The sequence below is a fragment of the Diospyros lotus genome, chromosome 5 (assembly GCF_014633365.1).
Source record: "Diospyros lotus cultivar Yz01 chromosome 5, ASM1463336v1, whole genome shotgun sequence".
In the NCBI taxonomy this organism is placed as follows: Eukaryota; Viridiplantae; Streptophyta; class Magnoliopsida; order Ericales; family Ebenaceae; genus Diospyros; species Diospyros lotus.
The window spans coordinates 40,806,330-40,832,753 of NC_068342.1; the positions used below are offsets into that span (position 1 = coordinate 40,806,330).

The window sequence follows — 26,424 nt, forward strand, 5'->3', positions numbered from 1 at the left end:
CAAAGACGGACTTTCCAAGTGTTTCAAAATAACAGGGCTGCTTACACAATATTTCCATCAAGCTAACATTCAAAAACTAACCAACAATTAGTACGCACAAAAACCACCACGTATATGAAAGCCTCAAACCAGGTCAGTGTAACCAAAATCAATTGCATGTGAAGAAAGAATGCAGGAGCTTAACACAAAATTAGCTGAATCCTGTTATGAATTTTTCACCAAGAAGTGACAGTCATGCCCAAATATCACGTTAGATCCATAAACAATAGAAAACATGAAAATGAATGACAAACATAGCAATTTTAGGATGATATACAAGTCGGAGTTTGCTAAGTCAGAAAACAAGTTTCCATGGAATATGTCCATAAACCGAATCAGTAACCAACGGTCAACAGGTTTTTATACAGAACAATCTATCATCAACACTTAATTTAGCCGGGAAAATTCCACAATAAGCTGTATCAAAAATCAGCAGCAGGCAACAAAAGCTATATTAGTCTCTCTCTCTCGCTGTGGATGAGGTCAATTGAAATATCAATCAATATAAAACAGGATGTGACAACAGTGATCAAAATCTTCCTGTATAAAGACCATGGCACAAAACTAAGGATAATGTTAACAATAAAATGTTGAGAATAGGAGATTCTTACAAAGGAAAATGAGATCTTCCTAAGGCAGACACGATCTGAGCAAACTTAGGGGCAGAAACCCACTGAATCTACTGTTGATAACAATTATGTTTCACACTGTAAGTCAATCCTTGGTAATTGAAGTTTATTTCCAATAATCCAAATGAATATATCCCTTCGTTTACCAGTAAACATAATCTCATTTCCTACCGTTCAGCCTTCTTCAAGGTAAGAAACAACTCCCCAAGTTGAGATTCACAAGCAGCATGGGCATTGGAGTCCAAAGCTTTAAGAAATGATTCAGACAGGTTAAGGCTTCTTATAATCTGGAAGACCTTGCTGCAGAATTTACGCACTTCAGCCCGTCTAGAATGCTTTTCTGGCATATGTGATACCAACTCCCCAATCAGATGACACAGTTTCGGAAGATGCCTGCTCAAAGTTTTAATTGATGCAGTCCGTGCACTTTCATCAGCGCTAATAGAGACCAGTGACTTGAGTATTTCAATCACCAAGTCAAGCGCTTCCACTCGCCGAAACTCTGCTTTTGAGCAACGGCATTTCTCTAAAAGGAATTCAAAGAGATGATGACCAATCCATGGTCTCCTCCTAAATATTTCTTTCAAGAACTCAGGCTTCATTTGAGACTTTTTGCTATCAAAATATGCCGCCAAAGCATTCCGGAAAATATCAAAAACCTGCTGCATTTCAGATTCAGGAAACTTTCTTGCATCAATGATCTTTAAAATCCAAAGTACTGAATTTTGAGCAAGGGATGTTATCATCTTGTGTCTGTTCCACGAAGCTGACTGCTTCTTCTTTGATTGACTGATAACAGATTTCTTTCTCTTAAATGGTTTTGATGCCAACTTCAGGTTCTTTTCCAACAGAGATTCAAGCATAGGTAGTTGCACAGCTTCTCCCCTTGGGTAGTCCTTTGCTTTAAAAATTTTCTTTTGCAGAATCCCCCAAATTCGCTGACCAAGCTGCTCACTACCCTCTGTAGTATTAGGGTTCACAAAAGCCTGGGCAAGGTTAGAGTACACCTTCAAAACCTGCACCTTCCCTGTTGTAGAAAGCCAACTTGAGAAATTACCACCCTCAAAATATTACACACATTGTTCAAAAGACTTTCAGAGTGTACATGAGTATACAGGCATACACACACAGAAAGAGAAGATAAGACAGGGACAATGTGAAATGCCCACTAGCCACACATGCATGCTTATAAAGATAGATAGGTTTGGAAGTTCATGTTAATAGAAGATGAACTACATTCTGTTGTCATAAAGTATAATGTAGCAACTGAAAAGTAGGAATATTGCAATCTTTAAAAGCTAAACATTCTTCCACCAACGCCAAAGCACAATTAAGATTGCTGCATAGATCCAAAAGGGCACATTTGGATTTCAAATGTTCTCCCTGTCTGGAAGTGTGATGCAGCTAGTCTACTAAGATGACTTTCAAAGGCGCTCTGCATGCATGTGCAGATGCGTACTTTTGTAGTGCATGACCATATTAGGATCTATTCCAATATTTATGGTTACAATTTTGTTTTGAAAGCCTCTAGACGCAACCAAACTCCACACATAGAATTGGATAGTGAACCTACAACTTCAACTAGGCCAGTATTTAGTATACCTTGGCTTCCAAGGATTTTAATGAAAGCACATACCATTCTAAATAAGAAGATAGCACTTGGATCTTAGTGGTTTCCAACAGATTTTAATGCATTCCGAAATGAATTTAGCTCTCATCGAAGTAAAAAAATAAAACTTGCCTGAATTTTCATGCAAGAAAATCTCCAATAGTGAGAGAACTCGGAGTTTAAAGAGTACAAGCTGCGACTGAGCAGTTTCACCCCCAGCCTGGTTCTTGCGCTCCTTAAAAATCTTCACAAGATAAGTATCCATGCGGAACATTGCATCATCGTCCATTCCCCCATCAGAATCATCAGAAGCTTCGGGAAGTTCTTTTTCAACTGCCTCAGCTCCAACTACTGCCTCTGAGTCATCTGTCTGCTCATCACTCTCAGCGGTTTCACCTGTCTCAGCCTCATCCGAGTCCTCAGCTTCTTCAATACCTAGAATATCTTCATCATCATCATTGTCATTGTCTTCACTGTCAGTATCATGATGCCTTGCTGGTTTAAGATCTTTCTTAATAACCCGCAACATCCGTAGTAGGCCATCATCCCTAATATCCTTGCAGAAATATTTAAAAACCTGCAAAACGATTACATAAATCAACAATGATAACTATACAGCAAGGATTTGAATTTCTAGAAATAAAATAAGCAGCAAAATAAATAAGATACTGCTTTTGTGAGATCTAGAAGTCAGTATCAACACATTCACGACTAGCCAAAAAAGTTGGGCTCCAGATTAGGCCACATTGTGCAGATAACATAAATACATATGGCATCTTCTGCCAAATGTTTTTTATAAATAAAGAATAAAGTTATTCATAATAAGGTTGATGTGGTTCTTGTTGAAGAGAAGATACACAAGGCACGATTAACATGGTTTGAACATGTGACAACTGAGAAGATGACCGACAGAGGCCCATGCAAGGAGAGTGGGTGGAATGAAAGAAGTTTTAGCAGAAGAGATAAGAAAAAGACCAAGAAAAACTTGACTGTTAACTCGTAAGCATAATATGAGTTGTGAATGCCTTGCAAAATATATGACTATAGATAGAGATGACTAGCCAACTAGAATTCATGTAACTGAGCTCACCTAGTTACATTAAGACTTGATATGCTATTATTGTTACCAAGAATAATAAAAAGCATAGGCACCAAGGGGCTAAGCCCATACAAAAGGCGGGTGTGCCCTAAAAAGCAGCATATTGAAACATGCTTATATACCTGCACACATTCTAAAAGAGAAGAGGAAAAAGATGAGTCCTAGTCCTATCTCAACCACAAAAAGAAGAAGATGGCTCCATAACACAAATTGTAGAGTCCTGTCTGAAACAAATGTGGAACTGGACCTTTCTTTCCAATACAGAACACTAAGTGACTCTATTTGGAAAGGAAAGGGAAAAAAAAGAAGAAAACCCTTGGGGATCAGCAAAAACCTGAAGAGACAAATTCCCCCTCTGCAGTGGGCAGTCTCTCTCCCTCCCTCCCTATCCATTGTGCATGGATGTGCACATTAATTCATAGTGTTGTTGAACAGATTATGTGGCCCTCGCCTTCAGTGAGCAATTTTGCTAATAACGTGTGTGCACGTGTTAACGGATCGAGCCAATGGGCAATTAGCTAAATCTGCAGATAATCCCTTCAAAGACTTCCATCCTTGCCAACCTATGTTGAAGCTAGGGCTCATTAGAGAAAACCCTTCGATCTCTTGCACACAAGTATGCAGAAAAAGTTATTTATTATTCAGATCGCCTTCATTCACTTACAAGAGAATATTTATAAGCAATCCCTAGTACACTCCAACTAGGGCACTGCTAGTAACTAATTTGAAGTCCCTTAAAATACAAGGACTCCTAGTAGTAATGAAAAGCTGACAACAATAGGAATAAGAATAACTCTAAACCTTAATCAAAACCGGAATAGGAAAAAGCCTATTCAGTTTTGGTTTTAGTGTCCTATGCTTATAAATTTTATGAATTGGAGGTTTAGGAGTCTCGGCCATAACATCACACTAAATAGTGGATGGCACGATGTTATGCTTCAGTGTGAATGCACGAGGCCGTGATATTCACTCAGATTGACTATTTCAAATTCAAATGTTTGTGACAGGTCCCCAACTTGTGCATGCCCTATAAAGTAAAGATAATAAAGGTTTGACCTCCATAAATGCTATCTTAAGCTCTCATTGCATCTTTTGCTCCTTGAAATGCACTCACGAATCCATAACCACACCCAGAAGAATCAGCCTCCAACCTTTTATCTGCCATGAAAAGTTATAATAACAAAAAAGAATGGCACTAGAAATTCCCTCTTCACTAGAAACCTGTCCTCACTTTCAACTACTATAACTCCCAATGTGGTTGTTTCTCCCATAAGCACTAGTCATTCTATAAGAAAATCCTAGTATTCCCATCTCATTGCCAATGACAACATTCTAGATCATCTTATTCCAATTCAACACTTAAGAAATCAGCAAAAACTGAATTTTGCTTCTCCTATAAGCCCATAATAACTTTACCATGTTATTAATGCACATCAGTACATCATGCTTCTTGCAATCCAATAAACCCAAGAACCTACTTACCCTTACCTCTAGTATTCTCCTCATAATTAATCACAGTTACAATCCTCTTATGCTCACTCATTTCTTAACTCCCTGGAAAATTTCTCTCATTACACATTTCAAAGTTTTTCAGCCTCCACCTATTCTTGATCTCCATGAACAAAACAAGTGGATATCCCTCCAAACCTAAAATATTGATGGGACTTTGGTTTTTGGAACTACAGACAAGTGGCAGAGGAGAATAATATTGCGTGAACTTCCTATATGTTCTAACTTCCAAAGCCTACTAAAACAAGCAAAACAAGAAAAAGTATCATTCCATGTAATGAACAATACTGAACTTGGTTAGCTTTCATGGATGGTTCATATGGATGTTCACTAAGACTACTTCCTCATAGAGTTCATTCAATTGTAATCTATTGTCAGGAACTTAATACTTGTATTACGGCTATTTGGTACTTTTGGCTCAGTAGTTACAGTAGTTGTACTGATAGCAAGCTACTATAGGTTGTACATTTGAAATGGCAGCTTCATTGGCACCAATTCCTTAACTGCCACCTATGTTGGATTAGTATATAAACTAATCCAGCTGAATGAAAGAGGAACCAAAGTACATTTTGAAAAACATTCTGTCTCTCTCTTGACTTTCTCCCTCTCGATCCTGTTTCTCTCTTGCCAGATCCTGTTCTTTCTCTTTCTCTGATTCTCTCTCCAATTTCTCCCTAATTTCTGCCCTAAATTCTCTCAATTAGCAGAGAAATTTCCCCATCAGATTGATAGGAACCCAAGAAAATTACACTGAAAACTGAATTCAATTCCCACTTCAATGCGATTACCAGTAAAATCTGGGCATTTGAGAGGCCCTTCACTCTCCCTAAGACTCAATACAAGCATAACCTCTCTCTCTCTCTACCCCCCTCCTCTACATATTCCCCACTCTGCACCTTAACCGAATTCTGTTATGCAATAGCTGAGTTGTTACACCAGAAATTCCCCACTCTACCCATTACGCACATGGCTGGCTATTATGCCGGCCAGCTTATTTACACCTCTGCCCCTGATCGCTGCCCCTCGGACCTTCTTTGATAAGTCAAGTGAATCGGGGGCCTAACATTACTCCCTCCCCCAACTTTCACCTTGTCCTCAAGGTGGAAAAATGGAAATTACTGCTGAATCACTGAGTAGGGCTCCCAAGTGGCTTCCAATGGTGGAAGCTCCTTCCATTGGATCAACACTTCTGCTCCTTGCATATTCTTGCCAGCACCTGACCGCACTCCTAGCACTGTTGAGGGTTCCACCACCATTTCCAGGTCTTCATTAAGCTGTTGGGGAAGCTCTATAGCAGCCTTCACTGCACCCTTAGCCTCCCATAGTTGGGACACATGAAATGTAGGGTGGATTTGGCAATGTGGTGGCAGTTTCAGTTTGTAAGCTACAGGACCTACCTCCTTTTCAATCTCAAACGGGCCATAATAACAGGCAGCTAGTTTCTTCTTTGCACGAGCAGCCAAAGACCTTTGTCGGTACGGCCTTAGTTTCAAATAAACTAAGTCTCCTACTTGGAACTTCACTTCTCTTCTTTCCCTATCTGCTCTCTTCTTCATTACTGCTTGTGCCCTCAATAGTTGTGCCTTCAATTCATCTAGGATTGCATCCCTTTCAATCATCTGCTACTCCACCATCGAGACATGGATAGTTCCCTTCTCAAACCGCACTAAGGGAGGCGGTTCCCTCCCATACACCACTTGAAAGGGGGTTAACTTGGCAGCTGTGTGATAGGAGGTATTGTACCATAATTCAACCCAACGTAACCAAGTGAACCATGTCTTCGGTTTGGAGGAAGCAAAACATCTTAAGTAGGTCTCCAAAGTCCGATTGAGTACCTCAGTTTGCCCATCCGTTAGTGGATGATAAGCTGTACTTCTTTTGAGTTTGGTACCCTATAGCCGAAAAATCTCCCCCCAAAATCTGCTCATAAAAATTTTGTCTCTATCCGACACAATGGACCTAGGAACTCCATAGAGCCTCACCACTTCTCTAATAAAAGTTCCAGCCACATCCCCAGCTGTAAATGGATGTTTAAGGCCAATAAAATAACCATATTTGCTAAGTCGATCCACCACGACCAAGATCGAGTCCACCTTGTTAGATTTTGGGAGTCCTTCAATAAAGTCCATGGCGATGTCGTCCCAAATCTGGTTAGGAATTGGTAGTGGTTGTAACAGCCCCCCCGGTGACAAGGTTATATATTTGTTTTGTTGACAACTCGAACACTCACTTACATACCGATGCACATCTTTCTTAATACCTGGCCAATAGACATTCGCTGACATCCTTTTGTATGTTTTTAAAAACCCCGAATGACCTCCCACGCTCCCATCATGCCCTTCCTGGAGTATCAACGGAATTAGTGCGGAACCCTTGGGTAAGTAAAGTCGTCCCTTGTAGACGAGATGCTTGTCCATCAGCTGAAAATTAGGATGGGAGGAGGGGTCAACTTGTAACTCCTAGATAATTTTTTGCAGCCCTGCATCAGTGTCTACCTCACTTGCCACCTACCCCAATTGGACCACCCTAGGCACTGTCAAAGCCATCAAAGCTGCTGTGTGACAAATTCTGGACAACCCATCAGCTGCCTTATTCTCCATCTCAGCTCGATAATGTATCTCAAATTGGTATCCCATTAACTTTACCATCCATTTCAAATATTCAGGACTTACCTCCCGCTGCTCCATCAAGTACTTGAGGCTTTTTTGATCCGTTCTAATAAAAAAATTTCTGCCTAACAAGTAATGCCTCCATTTTTGCACCGCAAACATTATGGCCATGAATTCTCTTTCATAAACTGATTTCTTCCTCCCCAACTGATTGAACGCTTGGCTGAAATAAGCGATCAGCCTCTGTTCTCACATCAAAACAGCCCACATTCCATGCCCCGAGGCATCAGCTTCAATGATGAAGGGCTTCTCAAAGTCGGGCAAGGCTAAAACGGGTAAGGATACTATTTTTGCCTTGAGTTGTTGGAATGCATGTTCAGCAGCCACATCCCAAAAGAAGTTGTTCTTTTTTAATTTATCCGTTAGAGGCCGAGCTAGCTTACCATAGTCTCTCACAAAGCGTCTATAGTACCCCGTAAGCCCAAGAAACCCCCTCAATTCCTTTACCGTTGTTGGAGTAGGCCAATCTATCATCGCTTGCACCTTGTTGCTATCAGCTGAAACCCCCAAATAAGAAATAACATGGCCCAAATACTCAATTTCCAGCTGCCCAAACACACTTCTTGTTGTTGGCCACCAGTTGGTTGTCCGCTAACACCTTTCACACATCTTAGGTGTTATTCATGCTATTCCAAACTACTGTTGTACATCAAGATATCATCGAAAAACACCAACACAAAACGCCTCAAATAATCTCTGAAAATTTCATTCATCAACGCTTGGAATGTAGGCGGAGCGTTCATCAATCCAAAAGGCATCACTAGGAACTTGTAATGTCCTTCATGAGTCCTGAATGCTGTCTTTGGAACATCATCGGGCCTAACCCAAATCTGATTACCTAGTGGTAACCAGATTTTAAGTCAAGTTTGGAAAAGGCCCTAGTACCATGCAACTCATCAATTACCAGAATGGGAAATTTGTTTGGAACCATTACCTTGTTCAAGACCCTATAATCGACACAAAAACGCCACCCCCCATCCTTCTTCTTAACCAATAATATTGGATTGGAAAATAGGTTAGAACTGGGTTGAATGATTCACGCGGCCAACATTTCACTCACTAACTTCTCAATCTCATTCTTTTGCAAATAAGGATAACGATAGGGTTTTACACTCACCGGTGAGGATCCCGAAATTAGGTTTATGGCATGGTCCCTTTCCCTGCTAGGTGGCAACCCCTCCATAGCAGTAAACACCCTTCCAAATTCGGCCAATGCCCCTTTCAACAATTCTGGAACTGCTATCTGCTCTTCTTCAAATTCAGCTGCCATTGTCCCCAATTCCAGCAACATCCCTTCCCCCTTCTCCTTGAATGCTTTAACCATAGCTTTTAAAGATACCAATGTCTTGCTCAAGCTAGGATCCCCCTGTAGAGTTACAGCCATGCCTCCTACTTGAAACTTCATGGTGAAAGTTTTCCAATCCACATTCATCTTGCCCACTGCTGCTAGCCACTTCATTCCCAGAATAACATCCGAGCTTCCCAACTCCAAGGGCAAGAAATCTTCCACAATCTGCAAATTTTGGAGCTGAAGCTTCACTCCCTTGCAAATTCCAGCCCCTTGAACCGCCACTCCCATCCCCATAATCACACCATACCCTACTGTTTCCTCCCTGATTAGGCCCAACAGCTGCACCAACTCCACAGAAATAAAGTTATGGGTTGCTCCTCCATCAATAAGGACCACAACCGGCTGCAGCTCTATCTCCCTTTTTATCTTCATTGTTTGGGGTGATGTCAATTGTGAAGCACGAAAACGGCTCGGAGGCGTCGTTTCGCCGTTTCCGAACCGTTTCCCATTTCGGAAACGGAAAAAACTGCCCGAAACGTTTTTCGAGCCGTGTAATTTTTAAAAATATTGGGGCCGTTTCATAATTTTAAATTCTTGGCTAGAAACGCGTTTCCAGTTCCAGCACACACCATCTGCTGCTTGCCCTAAAAATTTCTAATCTGCCTCCTTCCCTCTCTTCTTTTTCCTCTTCTTTTTCTTCTTCCAGTTTGATCTACGTCACCGCCATCTGCTTCGTCACCGTCTGGTTTCTTCTTCTTCCAATTCGATCTTCGCTCTTCTAGTTCAATCTTCGTCGCCGCCATCTACTTCGTCACCGTTTGTTTCCAGAACGCCTCGCCGTCTGCTTCCTTCCCTCGGTTTCGGTTGCCCACGCCTTCTGCTTCCATAGCCCCTTATGGCTATTGTGATTTTGTATGTGTTTTTTTGTGATTTTGTATGTGTTTTTGTATTTGGTGAAAGATGCTTGAGGCAAGGGGAAAAGGACCATTACTCATTTATTTGTGCTAAAATGTGTTCACGAAATGTTAGCATGCGAGGGAAAAGAACAGTGAGCTTCCCTGTTGTAGAAAATACGCTAATGATATGCCCACTGTTTTGAGCTGTAAATTTGATCTGCATATAGTGTAATGATATTATGGCTTTTGGACAACACACACACACATATATATACATATATACCCCCTTTTGTATAAGACATGATTTTGAGGTCTGTAAGTTAAGGCTTATTGGGGTATCTTGTATGGTGTGTAAAACTTGAGTAAATCAGTGGTTAGATTCAGGTATGTGGCTTATGACTAGAGGATTCAGTGTAGCCTGACTTACACAAACTCATTTGAGATTTTGTTGGTTGGAATTGGAACAGACCTCTAGTGAAGTATATCAAAGGTTGAGGATTGCCACAATGGCAGTATCATGCCAAAGGGGTTGCAAGGGGTCATAACAGCAGTTGGATTCAGCATGATTTGTTTTCTTACCATCTTTCTTCTTTTTGGAACACCTGTGCCTCAAGCATCTTTCTTACCATCATTGAATTTTTTTTTTCTATATTAAAAATTATATTTAAAAAAAAACCCCTATATTTTTAAAATTTACAATTTACCCCACGTTTTTGTTTCCTACCTTTTCAGAAAAATGTCGTTTCTGTGTTTCTGTTTCTGCGTTTCCGTTTCCAGAGGCGATGCCAACGCCTCAAAGCTTTGATGGTAATCCGAGACAGACCCTCTCCTCTCTGCCGAAGAGCTAAAAAATGCTCTTCTACCGACCCTTCTTGTGTGGGTTGGAATCGCCTTCACAAAAGCAGCTTGAAATCCTCCCAAGTCCTCATTCTCTGTCGCTTTTCTTCCCACTAGAACCACGAGAGGGCAGGTCCCTCCAAACATACAGCTGTTGTATCTACCTTCTCCATATCCATCAACCCATTTACCAAAAAATACCTCTCAGCCCTGAAAATCTAGCCATCTAGATCACCTCCATCGAAAAGCGGCATCTCCAGCCGGCGATCGCGAGGTTCAGGTTGCCAACCTCCTTGGAAGCCCTCTGCTTCAGCTCGCCTTACCCCAACCTCCGGTATCGCTTCAGAATCCTGAGCGAATTCCAGCGGCTGGCCTCCCAGTTTCTCCTTGTTCTTCCTCTCCCTCTCCTGCTCTTCCCATCTTGTTCTCATCCAAGCAAACTGTTCCAGCAAGCCCGCTACATTCTTCTCCACCGATTGAACCTCTCCTCTCATAGCATCAACACCCCGTTGCATGCCTTCCATCATCCCTTCCAATTCACCCACTCAGTCGATCAGGTTCACCATTAGGATTGGTGATACTCTGATACCAAATTGATAAGAACCCAAGAAAATTACACTAAAATTTGAATTCAATTCCCACTTCAATGCGATTACCAGTAAAATCTGGGCATTCGAGAGGCCCTTCACTCTCCCTAAGACTCAATACAAGCATCTCCCTAAGACTCAATACAAGCATAACCTCTCTCTCTCTACCCCTCTCCTCTACATATTCCCCACTCTACACCTTAACCGAATTATGTTATGCAATAGTTGGGTTGTCACACCAACGATTCCCCACTCTACCCCTTACGCACATGGCTGACTGTTATGCTGGCCAGCTTATTTACACCTCTGCCCCTGATCGCTCCCCCTTGGACCTTCTTTGATAAGTCAAGTGAACCGGGGGCCTAACACAGATCTGAGGACCAACATCTATTTACCACAAGAAGGAAAAATTAAAGAAAGAAAGCATCACTTACGCCCCCTGCCAAAAAAAAAAAAGACACTAGGTTAATGGTAATCTGTTGTACTGGATGTTTTAGCTTGTGCTTTCTCCACAAAACTTTCAGGTTGGATCCTCAATATTAACATTATTTCATCTTTAGCCCCCCAGTAAATTGGTCCCATCTCAATTACACTCTTTCATTCTACAAAATCTATGTATATCAGAAAATAGACAGCTTAAATATCTGAGAAATCTAACTTAAAGAAGCTTAGCAGATCCTTATCACAGTTCTAAATCTTCCAAGATGGAAATTTTGTTTTGGATAACAAACTAAGATGTTGAGAATGGAGATTCATCATGGCAAGAGGAAAGGCAACAAATGATAAAAAAAAATCACAAAATCAATACGTCTCTTAGACACAAAAGTAGGAATAATTGGCTTGTACCAAAAGTGATGAGAATAAAAATCTGTCGGGAATTTACCTGTTCAATAGCCAAACGCATAGGAGCAGATGCCTGCGGCAGTAAAGAAAGAAGTGTATCCACAAGGACATCCATTAACTCAGGCGTCCCATCATCATCTGTTTCATCTTCTCCAGAAGAGTCAAGAAGATCGGGAGTGGAAAAAGCTTTCTTACAGCAAATAATAAGTTCCGAGGCAGCTTCAAAGAATTCCCCTGGTCGAAGGAGAATCTGCAGCACCAATTGGATAAGCAAGTACCTCAGAGCATGCAACTTATTTGCATCTGAACTGAGTCCACAGTTCCTTTCCTGCAAGTGAGAATAAATCTTAGTACATTATAAGTCTTAGTAAGCTTAAAAAAATGATTATGAATCTTTTCACTTATACAGAACATGATTGAGTAGACTGTAGTCATACTTCTATTTGCATCTTCTACTAAGGAAAATGTAAGGCATTTGCATACATACCTCCCTGGATAGCCTAGTTTCCATTGCTTGCAGCTTTTTGAATGCTTTTTCATCCTCACTGCTCAATGTCCTAAAGAGTGAAACTGAGGGAATGTTGCACAAAGTACCAAGGAAACGCATAAAATAAGACCCAAGATCATTAGTATCAAGGACACTTGTCCCCATATGGGACCCCTCTCCCTTTTGAGCATTTGCCAGCAATGACTGAACTTGCTCAATGCACATCCTGCAAAGAGCACCTGAGGTGGCAGATTTTGGCCATCTAAACTTCTCTTGTAATTCAAAAGATGTCACTTCAGTGCCAAGAGAAGAAGAAAATATGCCCTGAACAGCTAAAAACTTCAAAATTTCCTTTTGCAGCCGAAACTTTGCTTCAGGATCAAGCTGCAAATGCTTCAAAATGCTGGGGAGGGAATCTACAACCCAGCTCTTCAGAAAATCAGAAGTCACCATTGTTCCAACAGAATCTTTATCCTCCATTGAGCCTATCTCTGAATTATCATCTGTTGTTTGACTCTGGTCAGAAGGTTCATCTGAAGCAGTGCCTTCATCCAGAAACATGTTCATTAAATTTTGAATAAACAGCAAGCAGCCAGATTCAGTTTTGAATTCTGCCATCAAGTCTTTCACAGTTTTCATCCGTGTTACAGAATCAAACTTCCCATTGCTGTGCTTCTGCAGGGCCACAATAACAGCCACTCTTCTGACATCATCATTCTTCAGTGAGTCAGACAGTTCTTTTAGAAAATACTGTGCAACTTTGTACAGCCAAGAATCCTTAGTGGAAAGAATATCCATCAGACACTGAACAAGTTTGTATGACAGCACAACTGGAATATATGCAGCAGGAAGCCTTGGTTGGAGAAGAAGCAGAATATCAAAGGCCAAATGTTTACGGTCATGAGAGGACAAGAGGAGGCATCCTTCAATAATAACTTCACAAAAACATCTAAGGTTTTTCTCAATCTCTTCTTCGGAGCTACACTTTCGATTTTTTTTGTGCTTCTTAACAGAATTTAAGCCTGATATTGAACCTATATCTTGCAAAAACGAATCAGGTAAAAGGATATTTATCATTGCAGGCCAGATGCTATGAACTCGGGGCTGACAGAAGGTAGATTCCTGCAATTTTCCAAAATGCAAAAAATTAAAATCTACCCCTCAATAAAAATGGTTGCTGCAGTCATGAATCTGAAAATCACCTTAAAGCAATTGGCTAGGGAGGCTAAATGATCAGCTGAAAAAAACCCAGTAGAGCTATACGGATCAGGCAGAAGTTTGCCAAAAACTTTACCATCTACAGAAACTCTCTCTCGTACTTTAAGAACTAGAAGCAATGCATCAGGATTTCCAACTTCATTGGCTTGTTCAAACCACTCATAAAGTCCAGGAGCTTCAAGTAAATGGTTAAGCAATGCTTCCACTGGCAACTGCAATGCCATAAGCAACAATAATGATTTACATAGACTACAGAACTTTTTCTTCTTTCCAAAAGTTGGATTTAAGAACTATTGTCAGCACCCAGTTGAACAGATAATAAGAAAAAAAAACAATTTAAAAAAAAAAGAAAAAGAAAAAATGAGCAAAATTAAAGCAGCAAAAACTTAAGACCAATCAATGACTATGGGGCAGTGGTGGAGCCAGAAATTTTAGGCAGTGTGGGCAAAAATTAAACCCTAAACTCTAAACTCAATCTAAAATTAAATAATATAACAAAATTAAAATAATATAATATTAAAAAATATATATCAATAAATTATACAATCAACATATTTTCATATTTTAATAACGTCACATAATAATATCTATTTTTGAATATACACAACTAAATTATCGTTCAATCATTAATCTCCAATTTGATTGTGCAGACGAGTCTTGATAAGCTTCATGATAGATTATCATTCAATTATTGATCTCTAATTCAATTATATAGCTGAGTCTTGACAAACTTCATGACAAAAAAATATATTTTTTGCCATAGTTTCAAATATATAATTGATAAATTTATAACAAAAAATGAAAAAAATTAATCGCTCTAATTAAAAATAGTTAAAGAAACAATCAAAAGAGATTAACATACACAAAAGAAAAGTGGGTCAAATTTTCATATATCTTATTTTTAATTTTTGGCTAATACTGAAAAAAGCACTAGCAGTCACCACCAGCTACCATGACCGGTGATTTTCGGTAATCAGAGGCAACCACTCGACACCCTTATTCTCATCGACCAACATACCCAAAAATCAATAAAATCTAACGGTCAAATTTCGTAGATCTAAGCTTAAACTTCTGGCCAAACCCAATGTGCGTAAACGCATTGGCAATTGCCACCGGCCAAAGTGGCCGGTGGTTTTCGACAATCAAAGGCAATCGCCGAAGGAAATGTTATGATGTCCCCACCATTCACTCAAGGTTTCTTAGACAGTATATTCCATCATCTCACAATGAAAACAAATGGAACTTCATTGAAAAATAATAGAATTTAAAGCTTGTCTAAGAGAAAGCTTTTGCAAACTATCATCCAACCATAGAAAGCTTTTTTGCAAGGTTTCATGTTCCAAGAACACAGGGTACAAGCATACACAATGAAGTCCATGCAGTCATATAGCTTTTCTCTCTCATCAGAAGGTTGCTTGGAGTCTAGTTTTTTCCTCCTTCAGTTTAGGTTTTATGTCCATTGAACTTCAGTTTAGGGTTTTATGTCCATGGAGTCTGGAGCTTGCTTTGTTGGTTTCCTTCTTTGGTAATAAAATATGATTGACCAGAAAAAAAAAATCAACATTGGTGGTTTTTTAGGTCTTTTAAAATCTGAAATACACGCCCAAAAATAACCTCAGTGCAACAGAAAAATAATTAGCTAACAAGGTGCTAGCACTTGCCATCTCCTCCAACCAAGCTGTTCTAGAGAGATGCAAGAACTGCTTAGTTGTGGAAAACAATGCCTGTCATCTGGAAAAATTTTCCACAAAAAGGCAAAAAATTGGTTTCAAACTGAAAACAGAAAACCCAGCTTTCCAAATTTATTTTGAATAATAGATAATATCGTTAGGATGTTTTCCGCTATATTCAGCACAAAAATGGGATGAGTTTTCCCCTGATTTTCCATATAGAAAATATGATATTCTAGCTCAATCAAAATCAATATTAATTATATTTACGTTACTATCAAAATAAGTAGTAAAAATAAGAATATTAAAATTTATAATTATAATAATAATAATAATATAATATGGACATATCAATAAATAGAAAATCTGATTAATCATTAATCATAAAGAAGTTATTATACAACAAGATCATAACTTTAAAATTGATTAATAATCAATAATATTAAAATATTAGTATTATAGAGAGTCAAAACATTAATAAATATTAAAATTGACTAATAATAAATCCTCAAAATATTAATAACAACAAATCAATTTTATAAATTTTTAAAATAAAAAAAAACACAAATTATTACTAATATCAATAATGATTATAATTAATATTGTAATATTAACAATATCATGAATCAATATATTGGTGATGTTAATTTTATAATATTATCAATCTAATTTATTCAAAATTTTAATATAATAACCTTAACATAAATTAATATCCCTAAAAGTATAAAATTAGCATTATCTTAAATATTATGTTGATAAAATTAATTTTAAAATAACAATAATATAATCATTAATATTTTAAAAATATTATTAATAACAATATATTGTATTATAATAATTGAAAACATATTAGATAACCATTTGGATTTTTTTTAAGGTTTCAAGATAAGAAAATAGTTTTCCATAATAAACAATTGAACGTGTTTTCCAAATTTTGTATGGAAATGAAAAACTGGAGATAAACTAGAAAATTGGAAACAGAAAACTGGAAAATATTCCCTATAACTAAACAGCCCCGTAAGTTCCTTCACAACATCATGTGATCAGCATGAAAACCAGAATGCTTCCAAACCAATTTGATGAACAGAACAGAAGGATATAAGGTTTATAAGAACCTGAACACTTGCATAATCATATGAATAGCTAACAGGATACTGGAAGCTTGTAACAGATTGAAGTAAGCAAAAAGAAGCAATTGTGAGTAAGTCACTGTAATATCCAAACATGTTGAGTTATACTATTTTCTACAAAAGAAAGAACGTGTGAACAGACAACTTTGTTACAAACTTTTACACAAATCACATCCCTCTTTGCAACAACATATCAAGACTTAATCCCATTATGTGGGGTCAGCTAAATGAATTCTAACTTGACAATCATTTCTATCTATGGCCATATCTTCTATATAAGACACTTATAACTCATCATACCTAACAGCCTCACATCAAATTTTTCTTAAGTCTCCTCAACCACTTTTACTAAAAACTTGTTCCATTCAATCCACTATCCTCACATTCCAATTAAATCAACGGAGCAACATTATCACTTAAGACCGTGAATATATTTAGCTATCCCTTCCAGATTAAAGAATAAAGGCAACTCAATTACTGCCAGACGAAAGAATTAGAGCAAATAGGGAAAAATAGTAAAAGTAGCATTCTTTGTCAATTATGTTTTTCTTTATTGTTTTACCTTTTCCACCAAGTCCAGGATAACTGACATGGCAGGCTCTTGCAAGTATCGCTTCTTTGCTGCAAGGGAAATAAGAGAACTGGTAAATTCTTTGACGGAAGGAGAGTTTTTATCAGACACCCACTCTTCAGTTAGCCTTCCTGAACGCGCAATGGCTCCATAAGCAAACAAGCAACCCAATAGACAGTCCCTCACTTCCTGCAACACAACAAATAGAAAATTATAAATGTCACATTAACATGAAAAAAGAGGTAACTCATCAAAGCCCCCTTTAAAAATAGAAGAAATCCTTCCCACCTGACCCTTCATTGAAGAAGAAACCTCCAACAGTTCAACTATCAGTTTCAACAATGCATCAACTTTGATGCTAGGAATTGCACCAATTAAAGTAGTTAAACCTAGGGCAAAGCCTTGTCTTGCACACTGTAAAGGCATAGTAGAAAATGCTTAGGCCAGTGACAAAAACATTCCACAAGAAGATATTCAATAGTCCAGAATTAAAAGCACCAGTGAATTTAAAGAACAAGTACTGGCCTATCAGCAGGTCTGATAGCTAATATAGATTTTATAGTAGAATAGAAAATAACTTACCCACTACTAAGTTTATTAAGCAAGTTATCTAGAATAAGAGTGTCTGTATGCTCACACCCATTCAAGATCAAGTTAATCACCTGTATTGAGATAAAAACATCTTTACATATACAACTATATCACTAACAATAATATTAAATTCTTCATCCTGGACATATTTTACTTATCTAAAAGTCATAAAAAGATGAAAGATGTGAAAAAAAATCTGAATGAATCTGATTGAGGACAGATAATTTCAATCTCCAAACAAGTATCAAACCAGTAACTGAGTAAACAATGCATCCCATGCAGATCTCATCCATCATGTACTACAGCTGTAAAGATGGCACCTCTATCTTGAAAAGGGCAATTATTGGTGTCTAAGAACAAAAAAACACAGAGAGAAAAAACGAAGGCACCACAGAAGCACATCCTGTATACGAGGCCATGAAACAAACAGAAAGAATGTACCTCTCTCGATGAAGAAACACCACGTATAAGTCTCCTAACAGCATATCTCAAAGAAGGAGCACAATTGTTCAAGCCATCATCCTTTTCTGCTTCCAATTGCAATCCACCCTTGACAAGCTCCTTTTTCTCAAGCTTATTATAAGCTGTCTGAACTTCTCGCAACTCTGTTACCAATGATTCCACTGCTGCTACTCTTACACAAGTATCGGCTGATGCAAGGTCCTTGAAAACACTAATATGAAACTCAGGTAAACTACTACTCACTGAAGTCGACATAGGTGCTTCAGCCTCATTGGACTTCAAATTTAAAGTTTTCGGCTTTGCTTCCACATCATCAGAAGCAGCACGGTGCCTCTCTTTGTCCAGTGTTTTTCTTTTCTTCTTTCTCTCCATTGGTGTAATAGATTGTGTAGTTGATGGGGCATGAAGCCCATCTGCAACTTCTTTCTTCTTTTCCCTTTTCATTTTCTTTTTCAATGGCTCCAACCCTGCGTCGTTATCAAACTGGTTTTCTACTTTGTCTGCTGCAGTGGACTCTCTTTTCTTGCTACCCATTTGTGCCAATCGATATTTGCAGTTGAGGCTTGCCCTAAATGTCCAAATTAATACACAGAAAAAGCTACTATTAAACAGACAATTCAGCATTAACCGCAGGAAAAATACCATGAAATATAAAACCAAATAGCACTTCGGATACTAAACACCCGCTATAATGCAACAAACAAAATCAATGACAACGACAACAAAATTTAATCATTTAAATCAAATGCCACAATACAGATAACTTCAGCTATTTCCTTTATGACATCAAACAACAACAGCAGCATCAGAAAATTCGAATAACGGATATCAATTTATTTTGGGCGAAATAGAAACAAACTGAACATGAATTAACCATACAGACGTCATAACTTCAGTGACCTTCAGCTATTTATTCCATTGTTATGAGAACCAAATATAAAGACAAATTAAAAGCACCGTATTTTTCCCTCTTCCTCCCGATTCTCTCAGCAACAAAACATCTGGAAAAAATAAAGTCCATGAAAACAAAGAAAGAGCTAACCTGCACAATTACAGAGCGTAAGCGCGCGCGCAACTGAGAGAGAGAGAGAGAAAGACAGCAACTGAGAGAGAGAGAGAGAGCGAGCGAGCGAGCTAGGGTTTACAAGGTTTATACAATACTCTTATTTATGCTATAATTATATATGGGCGGCGTTGGTTTGAGTTTAACATTAATTTAAAATTAAATTATTTTTTATTGTATTCATAAAATTATACTCATAATTGGTGCTATTGCTATCCCTGTATAATAAATCCAATGGTACAATTTGGTTTTCAGTTTTAATTATATATAATAATAATTTATTAATTTTAAATGTTTGTTATATAATTTTTTAAAAAATAATATCAATACTCAATAAATAATTTATACTTAAATAACCATTAATAATTTATTCTAAATAAGAACAGACAACCGTTAATAATTTTACTAATTTGTTTTATTGACCGATTTGGCTCCATTAGAAATTTAAAGTGAAGTCTAAATCAATCTTTATTGAGTCTAATATTTAAATTATAAAATTAAACAAATTTAATAAAAAAATTAAATCATACTAATCGTTTTAATTTAAGTTGATTATCGATTTAGAGTTTATGTAAACTCAAATATATAGGAGTGTGCATTTGGTTGATTCAATAACGTTAAAATAAAATAATTAAAATTATGTTAAAAATTAAATTAAATTGACTAAATAAATATAAGAATTAAATAAATACCAAAAATAAAAAATCAAACCTATCGAAAAAAATTCAAAAAATAATAAAAAAAACTAACAAAACATCTTAGTTTCTTCTTCTATTTTTGTACTAAAATGTTAGTAAAAAATAATGTTAGAAAAAAATAACGTTATTTGACAATTTTAATCAGTTTAATTATTTTAACTCTTTTAATATAAAATTAAATTAATTAAAATTATTAAATTTAAAAATTAAATTGAACCAATTCTTAATTTGAACCTAACTAAATCGATTATTTTAATCTGTTCATTTTTTAGTAAACTAAAATTTTACCCACCCCTTCAAGTATAGGAACAGACAAGGCAAATGAACTCTTCCACAATTCTCGGGGCCATGGATATATATATATATATATATATATATATTAAATGTTTGTTTTAATTAAATTATTATATATTATATTTTTTGAGATCAAAAAATGAAATCCCTTACCTTAAAGGTCCCATAGTTTAGCTCTAAAATTTGTACATAATAGGTTAATCACAAAATCTAAGAACGAAATTTGAACATGGAATAAAACCTTAATCAGCTATATAATGATTAAAGTTTAGAATTTTTTGGGATCAACTTGTGTATAGTCTCAACCGCTAAGCTATGCCCATGGAGACATTATACATTATATTATTGGATTGGGCCTAAGTGGGCTAACGTGCAATATATATTTGAATTGTGAAGGATTTATATGTATATATGATTACCAAATTACATCATGCTCATAAAATACATACATATAGATCCTTGTTTTATTATATAATCATATTTTTCATTTTATATGTAATTATGCACACTTATAACATCTTGCATATGCAACAAAGCCCGTGAATCATGTCATGACTTCTCTAAATGTACTTTACATTTACTTTGCTAAAATATTAGTTTAACAATTCAAGTTTGCAACCTTTTAAGTACAAAAATTATTTTTACCGTTACCAACTAAGTTTGCTCTAATAAATTACATCATCCAATACAGGAAATAAATTTATGGCTAAATTAATATTTTTATCTATGTACTTTGATTCTTTTTTTTTTTTATGATTATTCGAACTTTTTATTATTTTGATTATACTCATAAACATAATTTTTGAATCAATTTAATTTGTATATTTTGACATTTTTTATGGTAATTTGAACTTTTTGTTTTTTCATTTACATTTTTAGATATATATTTTGAATTAATTTAATTTATATATTTTTATGTGTAAAAAAAAATAAAAAGATGTAATAAGGTACACGTCACACTCTTATTTTTATGTGTAAAAAATATATAAAAATATAAAGACAAAAATATAAATTTAACCTAAATTTATTATATAACATTATCCAAAAATTATTTCTGCTGGAGTTATGTTCTGAGCAAAACATGCATTAATATTATTATATTTAAAAAAGAATTAAAGAATTCTGTTCAGAGAAGAAAAAAGAACGACTGTTGAGTTCTTAAGTTTAAAGTAACTGCCCTAAACGACCTAAACATTTCTTAAGAGAAGCCTCTATTTGCTGTGTCATGTTACCCATCAAAAAGGACAGATGCTTGAAGGTATTAGCTGGTGAAACATAGGGCGCTCTATTAAGCATACAAATCCTCTGTTTTCTCTGTCCAAATTGATCAATTCAAGCAAAGTGTTCTTCAGTTGTAGAGTACTAAACTAATAAATCAACAAATAAGAACGTAAAATGAAAAAAGAAGGGTTATTTTAATGAGTGGGTTTAGGGTTCTTGTTAAGATAACATTATAATTGTCTGAGGATAAGAGGACGAATTTCAATTAGAATTTGTGAAATGGACAAAAAGCCAAGTAAGACTGTTCTGTCCAAAATTTTGGACAATAAGGGTACAATGATAAGAATTCCAGACCCTAAAAATTATTTAATTCTATCGAGATCCAATGCACCATTCAAAGATGAGTATAAACTAGTATCGAATAATTATTGAGAATGCAATGAGAAAACAACAGAGTAAACTCAGATTTCAGCAGGAAATCTCTTCTGCAAAAATTTCAACCCATCAGTAAGAGTTTCTAAAAAGCATTGAGTGTAGTAGGACCACCCCATAAACTAGGACCTTCCGCTAAAACAATGCTCCAAGTTTTAGATACAAAACATTCTATCAATGGAACATTAAGAAAAAATTTGAACCTCATCTCGTAGGAGAAATTCACTTTCAATTTCTAACAGCCTTGGTATAGGCATCTACTTCTTTTTTACCTCCTCATACTCTGCCTCAGAAGGTTGCTCACCGCCCTCTGAGTTTCCAGAGCCAGAACTGCCGGCGGCGCCTCCTGTCATGTGCTGTCCAATCTTTGAAACAGCCTTGTTTGCAGCATCAAGCTTGGCTTTGATCTCCTCAATGTCGTCTTTCCCCATCGCATTCCTCAAGTCTGCAACAGCAGACTCGATCTCTGAAATGACCTCAGCTGGAACCTTATCCTTGTACTCGCTAACGCTCTTTTCAATACTGTAAATGGTGGTATCTGCACTGTTCTTGAGATCAATCAAAGCTTTCCTTTCTTGATCCTTCAGAGCATGCATCTCAGCTTCTTTCACCATCTTCTCGATCTCATCTTCTGAGAGGCCTCCAGAAGAACGGATGGTGATTTGTTGTTCTTTGCCGGTGGTCTTGTCTCTGGCAGAGACGGTAACAATACCATTGGCGTCGATATCAAATGTCACTTCTATTTGAGGAAGGCCTCTAGGAGCCGGTGGGATACCAACAAGCTCAAACTCACCAAGCATCTTGTTGTCAGCTGCCATCTCACGTTCACCTTGCAGTACTTTAATACCCACTTGCGTTTGGTTGTCAGCTGCCGTTGAGAACACCTGGCACAACGAATAACATTCAGAAACGCAGAAATACTCAGGAAATAGTACGGCAGACTCCCATTAGTTCCCAAATAGTTCCTTTGTTACGGGCACTAGTTTATTTAATGAATATTTGCAAGTCTGGTATCCATGAGACAGAATGACACTTATTGCATTAATTGTCCACAGCAAAAAACAATAATCAATCTCTAGTTAACGATAACAATAATGTTGCAAATTGGAGAATGAGGTGTCACCTGGCTTTTCTTTGTTGGAATGGTTGTGTTCCTGTTGATCAACCTGGTGAAGATACCACCTAGTGTCTCAATACCAAGTGAGAGTGGAGTGACATCTAGCAGGAGCAATTCCTTAACATCTCCACGAAGAATACCACCCTGGATGGCAGCCCCCATGGCAACAGCCTCATCGGGGTTCACACCTTTGCTTGGGCTCTTACCAAAGATTTCAGATACCACTTCCTGCACTTTAGGAACACGGGTCATTCCTCCCACAAGAAGAACCTCATCCACATCTTTGGTTGTTATGCCAGCATCCTTCAAACAGCTCTTGCATGGGGGCCTTGTCCTCTCAATCAAGTGATTAACCAATGTTTCAAACTTCGATCTAGTCAATGTGATATTCAAATGCTTCGCTCCTGAGGCATCAGCTGTGATAAATGGCAGGTTGATCTCAGTCTGGGATGTTGATGACAATTCAATCTTAGCCTTCTCGGCAGCTTCCCGTAGCCTCTGGAGAGCAAGCCTGTCCTTCGATAGATCAATTCCCTCAGTTCTTTTGAACTCATTCACTAAGAACTCCAATAGAGCATTGTCAAAGTCCTCCCCTCCCAAGAATGTATCACCATTTGTTGCTTTGACCTACAAAATGAAAGAATTATTGTTTTGTTGCTTTGACCTACAAATGAAAGAATTATTGTGGATACACGAAAACAAAAAGTGAACGAACAAGCTTCTTCTATTAGTACCAATATGCATACCTCAAAAACACCGTTAGAAATTTCAAGAATGGAAACATCAAAGGTTCCGCCACCAAGATCAAAAACTGCTACAAGACCTTCCTTATTGTTCAAACCATAGGAAAGTGCAGCCGCAGTAGGCTCATTAATGATTCTCTCAACATCAAGACCTGCAATTCGCCCAGCATCCTTTGTTGCTTGCCTCTGAGCATCATTGAAATAAGCTGGTACAGTGATCACAGCTTTTGTAACTGTCTTCCCGAGGTATGACTCAGCAGTTTCTTTCATCTTAGTTAGGACAAAGGCACCAATTTGGCTTGGGGAATATTGTTGCCCATTGGCTTCCACCCAAGCATCCCCGTTGGGAGCCCTGACAATCTTGTATGGGACCATCTTCATTTCCTTTTGTGTTTGGGGATCATCAAAACGTCTCCCAATGAGGCGCTTGGTCCCAAAAACGGTGTTCGTAGGATTAGTTACAGCTTGCCGTTTGGCAGGTGTTCCTACAAGAAGCTCTCCCTTTTGGTTGAAAGCTACCACTGAAGGTGTGGTCCGAGCTCCCTCAGCATTTTCTATAACTTTAGGGCTCTACAGAGATTGTCAAGGGTAAATCAGGTAGCTGATGTAAAAAATAAATATCTCACCAAAAATAGTTGCAGAGGTTTTAGACCAAGATTAGATCAAACCTTGCCCTCCATAACCGCTACACATGAGTTTGTGGTACCCAAGTCAATTCCAATTACATCATTTCCAGCAGGCTTTGAACTGTTTTAGTAGGAAAATGGTAAGAACCAAAAGAAATGAGATGGTAAAACATACTGTACAGTACTTATCTCATATACCTGAATGGCCTGGCAAGGTAAGCCCATTTATGACCCAAATGTGAGGTAGCCCATGGTGACTTGGCATTACCCACCACCTGCAAAGAAGTTGTAGAATATAATGCTCAATATGTGGTTTCATGCATCAAAAGAGCCTACCAGATAAAAAGAAATCCCCATGTAAGGGGCCCAATCAACTATTGGAGCTCCAAGATTCGATAAAAGAAATAGACATCAATGTATACGTTCATAATATCCACACATTTGAAGGAAAAAATATAATATTTAGTACAATTAAATATAAGAAAACCATTGATGGACCCTGAAACAACTTGTAGAAAAATTGTCAAGTCACGGAATCAATTCATACAAAGATTGCATCATGCCATGCTTTGATTTAAAGCTGTAAAAATCACCCAACCTTTATTCTGATGACACGGGGAATGTTACTAGCAGCAATCATAACAAGCCATGAAAATAGAATTAAAATACTTCGTATCATACACAAATAGAACCAACAGATCAAGGCAGTAAAAAAAAAGTCCTAAAATCCATATTTCAAATACAAGAAATTCCCATCATCTGACTGCATGGGAAAAGAAAACAAAAATAAATACCAAAATCAGTCAAAGTTATGAGGCGGAACGCAAATGACCAAGTAGCCAAACTATGCATACAGATCAGAGGGATTCTATTAGAATAACTAACAGGAAGAGAAAATTGCAAGGGATTACAATATAGGAGAAAACATACTGGAAATTATTGCTAGCATAAACACAGGAAGGGAAGAAGAAAGAACACTACCTTGGTAAGTATAATCCAGAAAAGGTACAAATATTTCAAGCCCTTGACATGGACCAGTATTATTATGCATACTGCTTGTCTGAGTGAATGGTGTGGTCAAATTACGACCATCCAATTACCAGACAATCAGAAAGCACGAAAAATTAGCAAGAGATCAATCTGTAATGATATTCTTTTTCGAAGAACTACCATTTCTAGGGGTACTTCCCCACACATATTTTGATAGACCGTCAAAATATGTTCCGATTACGTAGAAAATGCCACCAAAACCCAGACTGACGCAAAAATGAGTGTAAACAAAACAGAGAACCGTCACAAGCAACAAGAGTGTGTACTACTAGGTTGCTAAGAAGATGGATTCCGGAGAAAACAGACCTTCATGATAATCAACAATTTCTGGGAAAACAAACATCGATGAGATGGCCTAAGCAGAAGAATTACACATAGCATGTATCGAATGTGCGCAATCAACGCATAGAAGTAGCTGAAATGAACAACGCCAACAAGATCTCGTTATATGTGGCGATGGTAGTGAGAAATGAGTACATACAGATTTGCAGGCGGAGGTGAGGTCGCGCCGACGAAGAGATCTGAGCAACGCCGCCGTCGCCATTTGAGTAATTGATCGAGCAGAGGAAGAGCGAAGTGCTAGGGTTTAGGGTTTTTGAGGAAGACTTTGGAGGCGCTGTATATAGGGAGGGAGGACTTTTATAGAGTGAGGCCATAAGAGCGGCTGCGTGGCAGAAACTTTTGGGCCGAAGTTGAAGCTTCTAGAGGAACTCTGGGTTGAGTTCTATTCTGATTGCCAAAACCCATTTTACTTTACTTTCTATAAACAAAATTTTAAATTACTTATTCGCCCTTGCCTGATTGACACGTTTTGAAGGAAATTTTTGGTACTTTAAAATTAATTTAGTAAGTTTGTATAATTTAGACTGCATTGTCTTTGTTATTTTTAAATTATTTTTTATTTTTAATTTTTTAAAATAATAAAAACACATTCTCTTTGTTGTTTTTAAAAATAGCAAAGTGTTGTGCCAAAGAAATGAGAGGAATAAATTAAATAAGTTTTTGACCCAAGCTCGTGGCAATGTGCCGCAAGCCCGCTCAAC

At 37.4% G+C, this 26,424-nt stretch overlaps 2 protein-coding genes across 3 annotated transcripts; both read right to left on the bottom strand.

The window, feature by feature from the left end:
* Positions 1-600: 600 nt before the first annotated feature.
* LOC127801057 (uncharacterized) lies at positions 601-19,292 on the bottom strand. 2 transcript variants are annotated; one of them, XM_052335871.1, is made up of 9 exons: positions 19,180-19,292; positions 18,117-18,705; positions 17,373-17,498; positions 17,076-17,273; positions 13,698-13,925; positions 12,496-13,617; positions 12,049-12,336; positions 2,410-2,854; positions 601-1,695 (listed from the first exon to the last, which is right to left on the bottom strand). In XM_052335871.1, exons 2-9 carry the CDS (start codon positions 18,669-18,671, stop codon positions 836-838), a joined length of 3,822 nt encoding a protein of 1,273 aa, XP_052191831.1. In that variant the 5' UTR covers positions 18,672-18,705; positions 19,180-19,292; the 3' UTR covers positions 601-835. The 2 variants fall into 2 exon arrangements, with proteins under 2 accessions (XP_052191831.1, XP_052191832.1); XM_052335872.1 differs by lacking the exon at positions 19,180-19,292 and adding an exon at positions 17,667-17,746 and having other exon boundaries at positions 18,117-18,234.
* A 2,561-nt stretch (positions 19,293-21,853) lies between these two features.
* On the bottom strand, positions 21,854-26,027 carry LOC127801058 (heat shock 70 kDa protein, mitochondrial-like). Its single transcript, XM_052335873.1, has 6 exons — positions 25,863-26,027; positions 24,530-24,606; positions 24,374-24,452; positions 23,709-24,275; positions 22,969-23,589; positions 21,854-22,729 (listed from the first exon to the last, which is right to left on the bottom strand). Exons 1-6 carry the CDS (start codon positions 25,923-25,925, stop codon positions 22,103-22,105), a joined length of 2,034 nt encoding a protein of 677 aa, XP_052191833.1. The 5' UTR covers positions 25,926-26,027; the 3' UTR covers positions 21,854-22,102.
* Between the last annotated feature and the right edge of the window lie 397 nt (positions 26,028-26,424).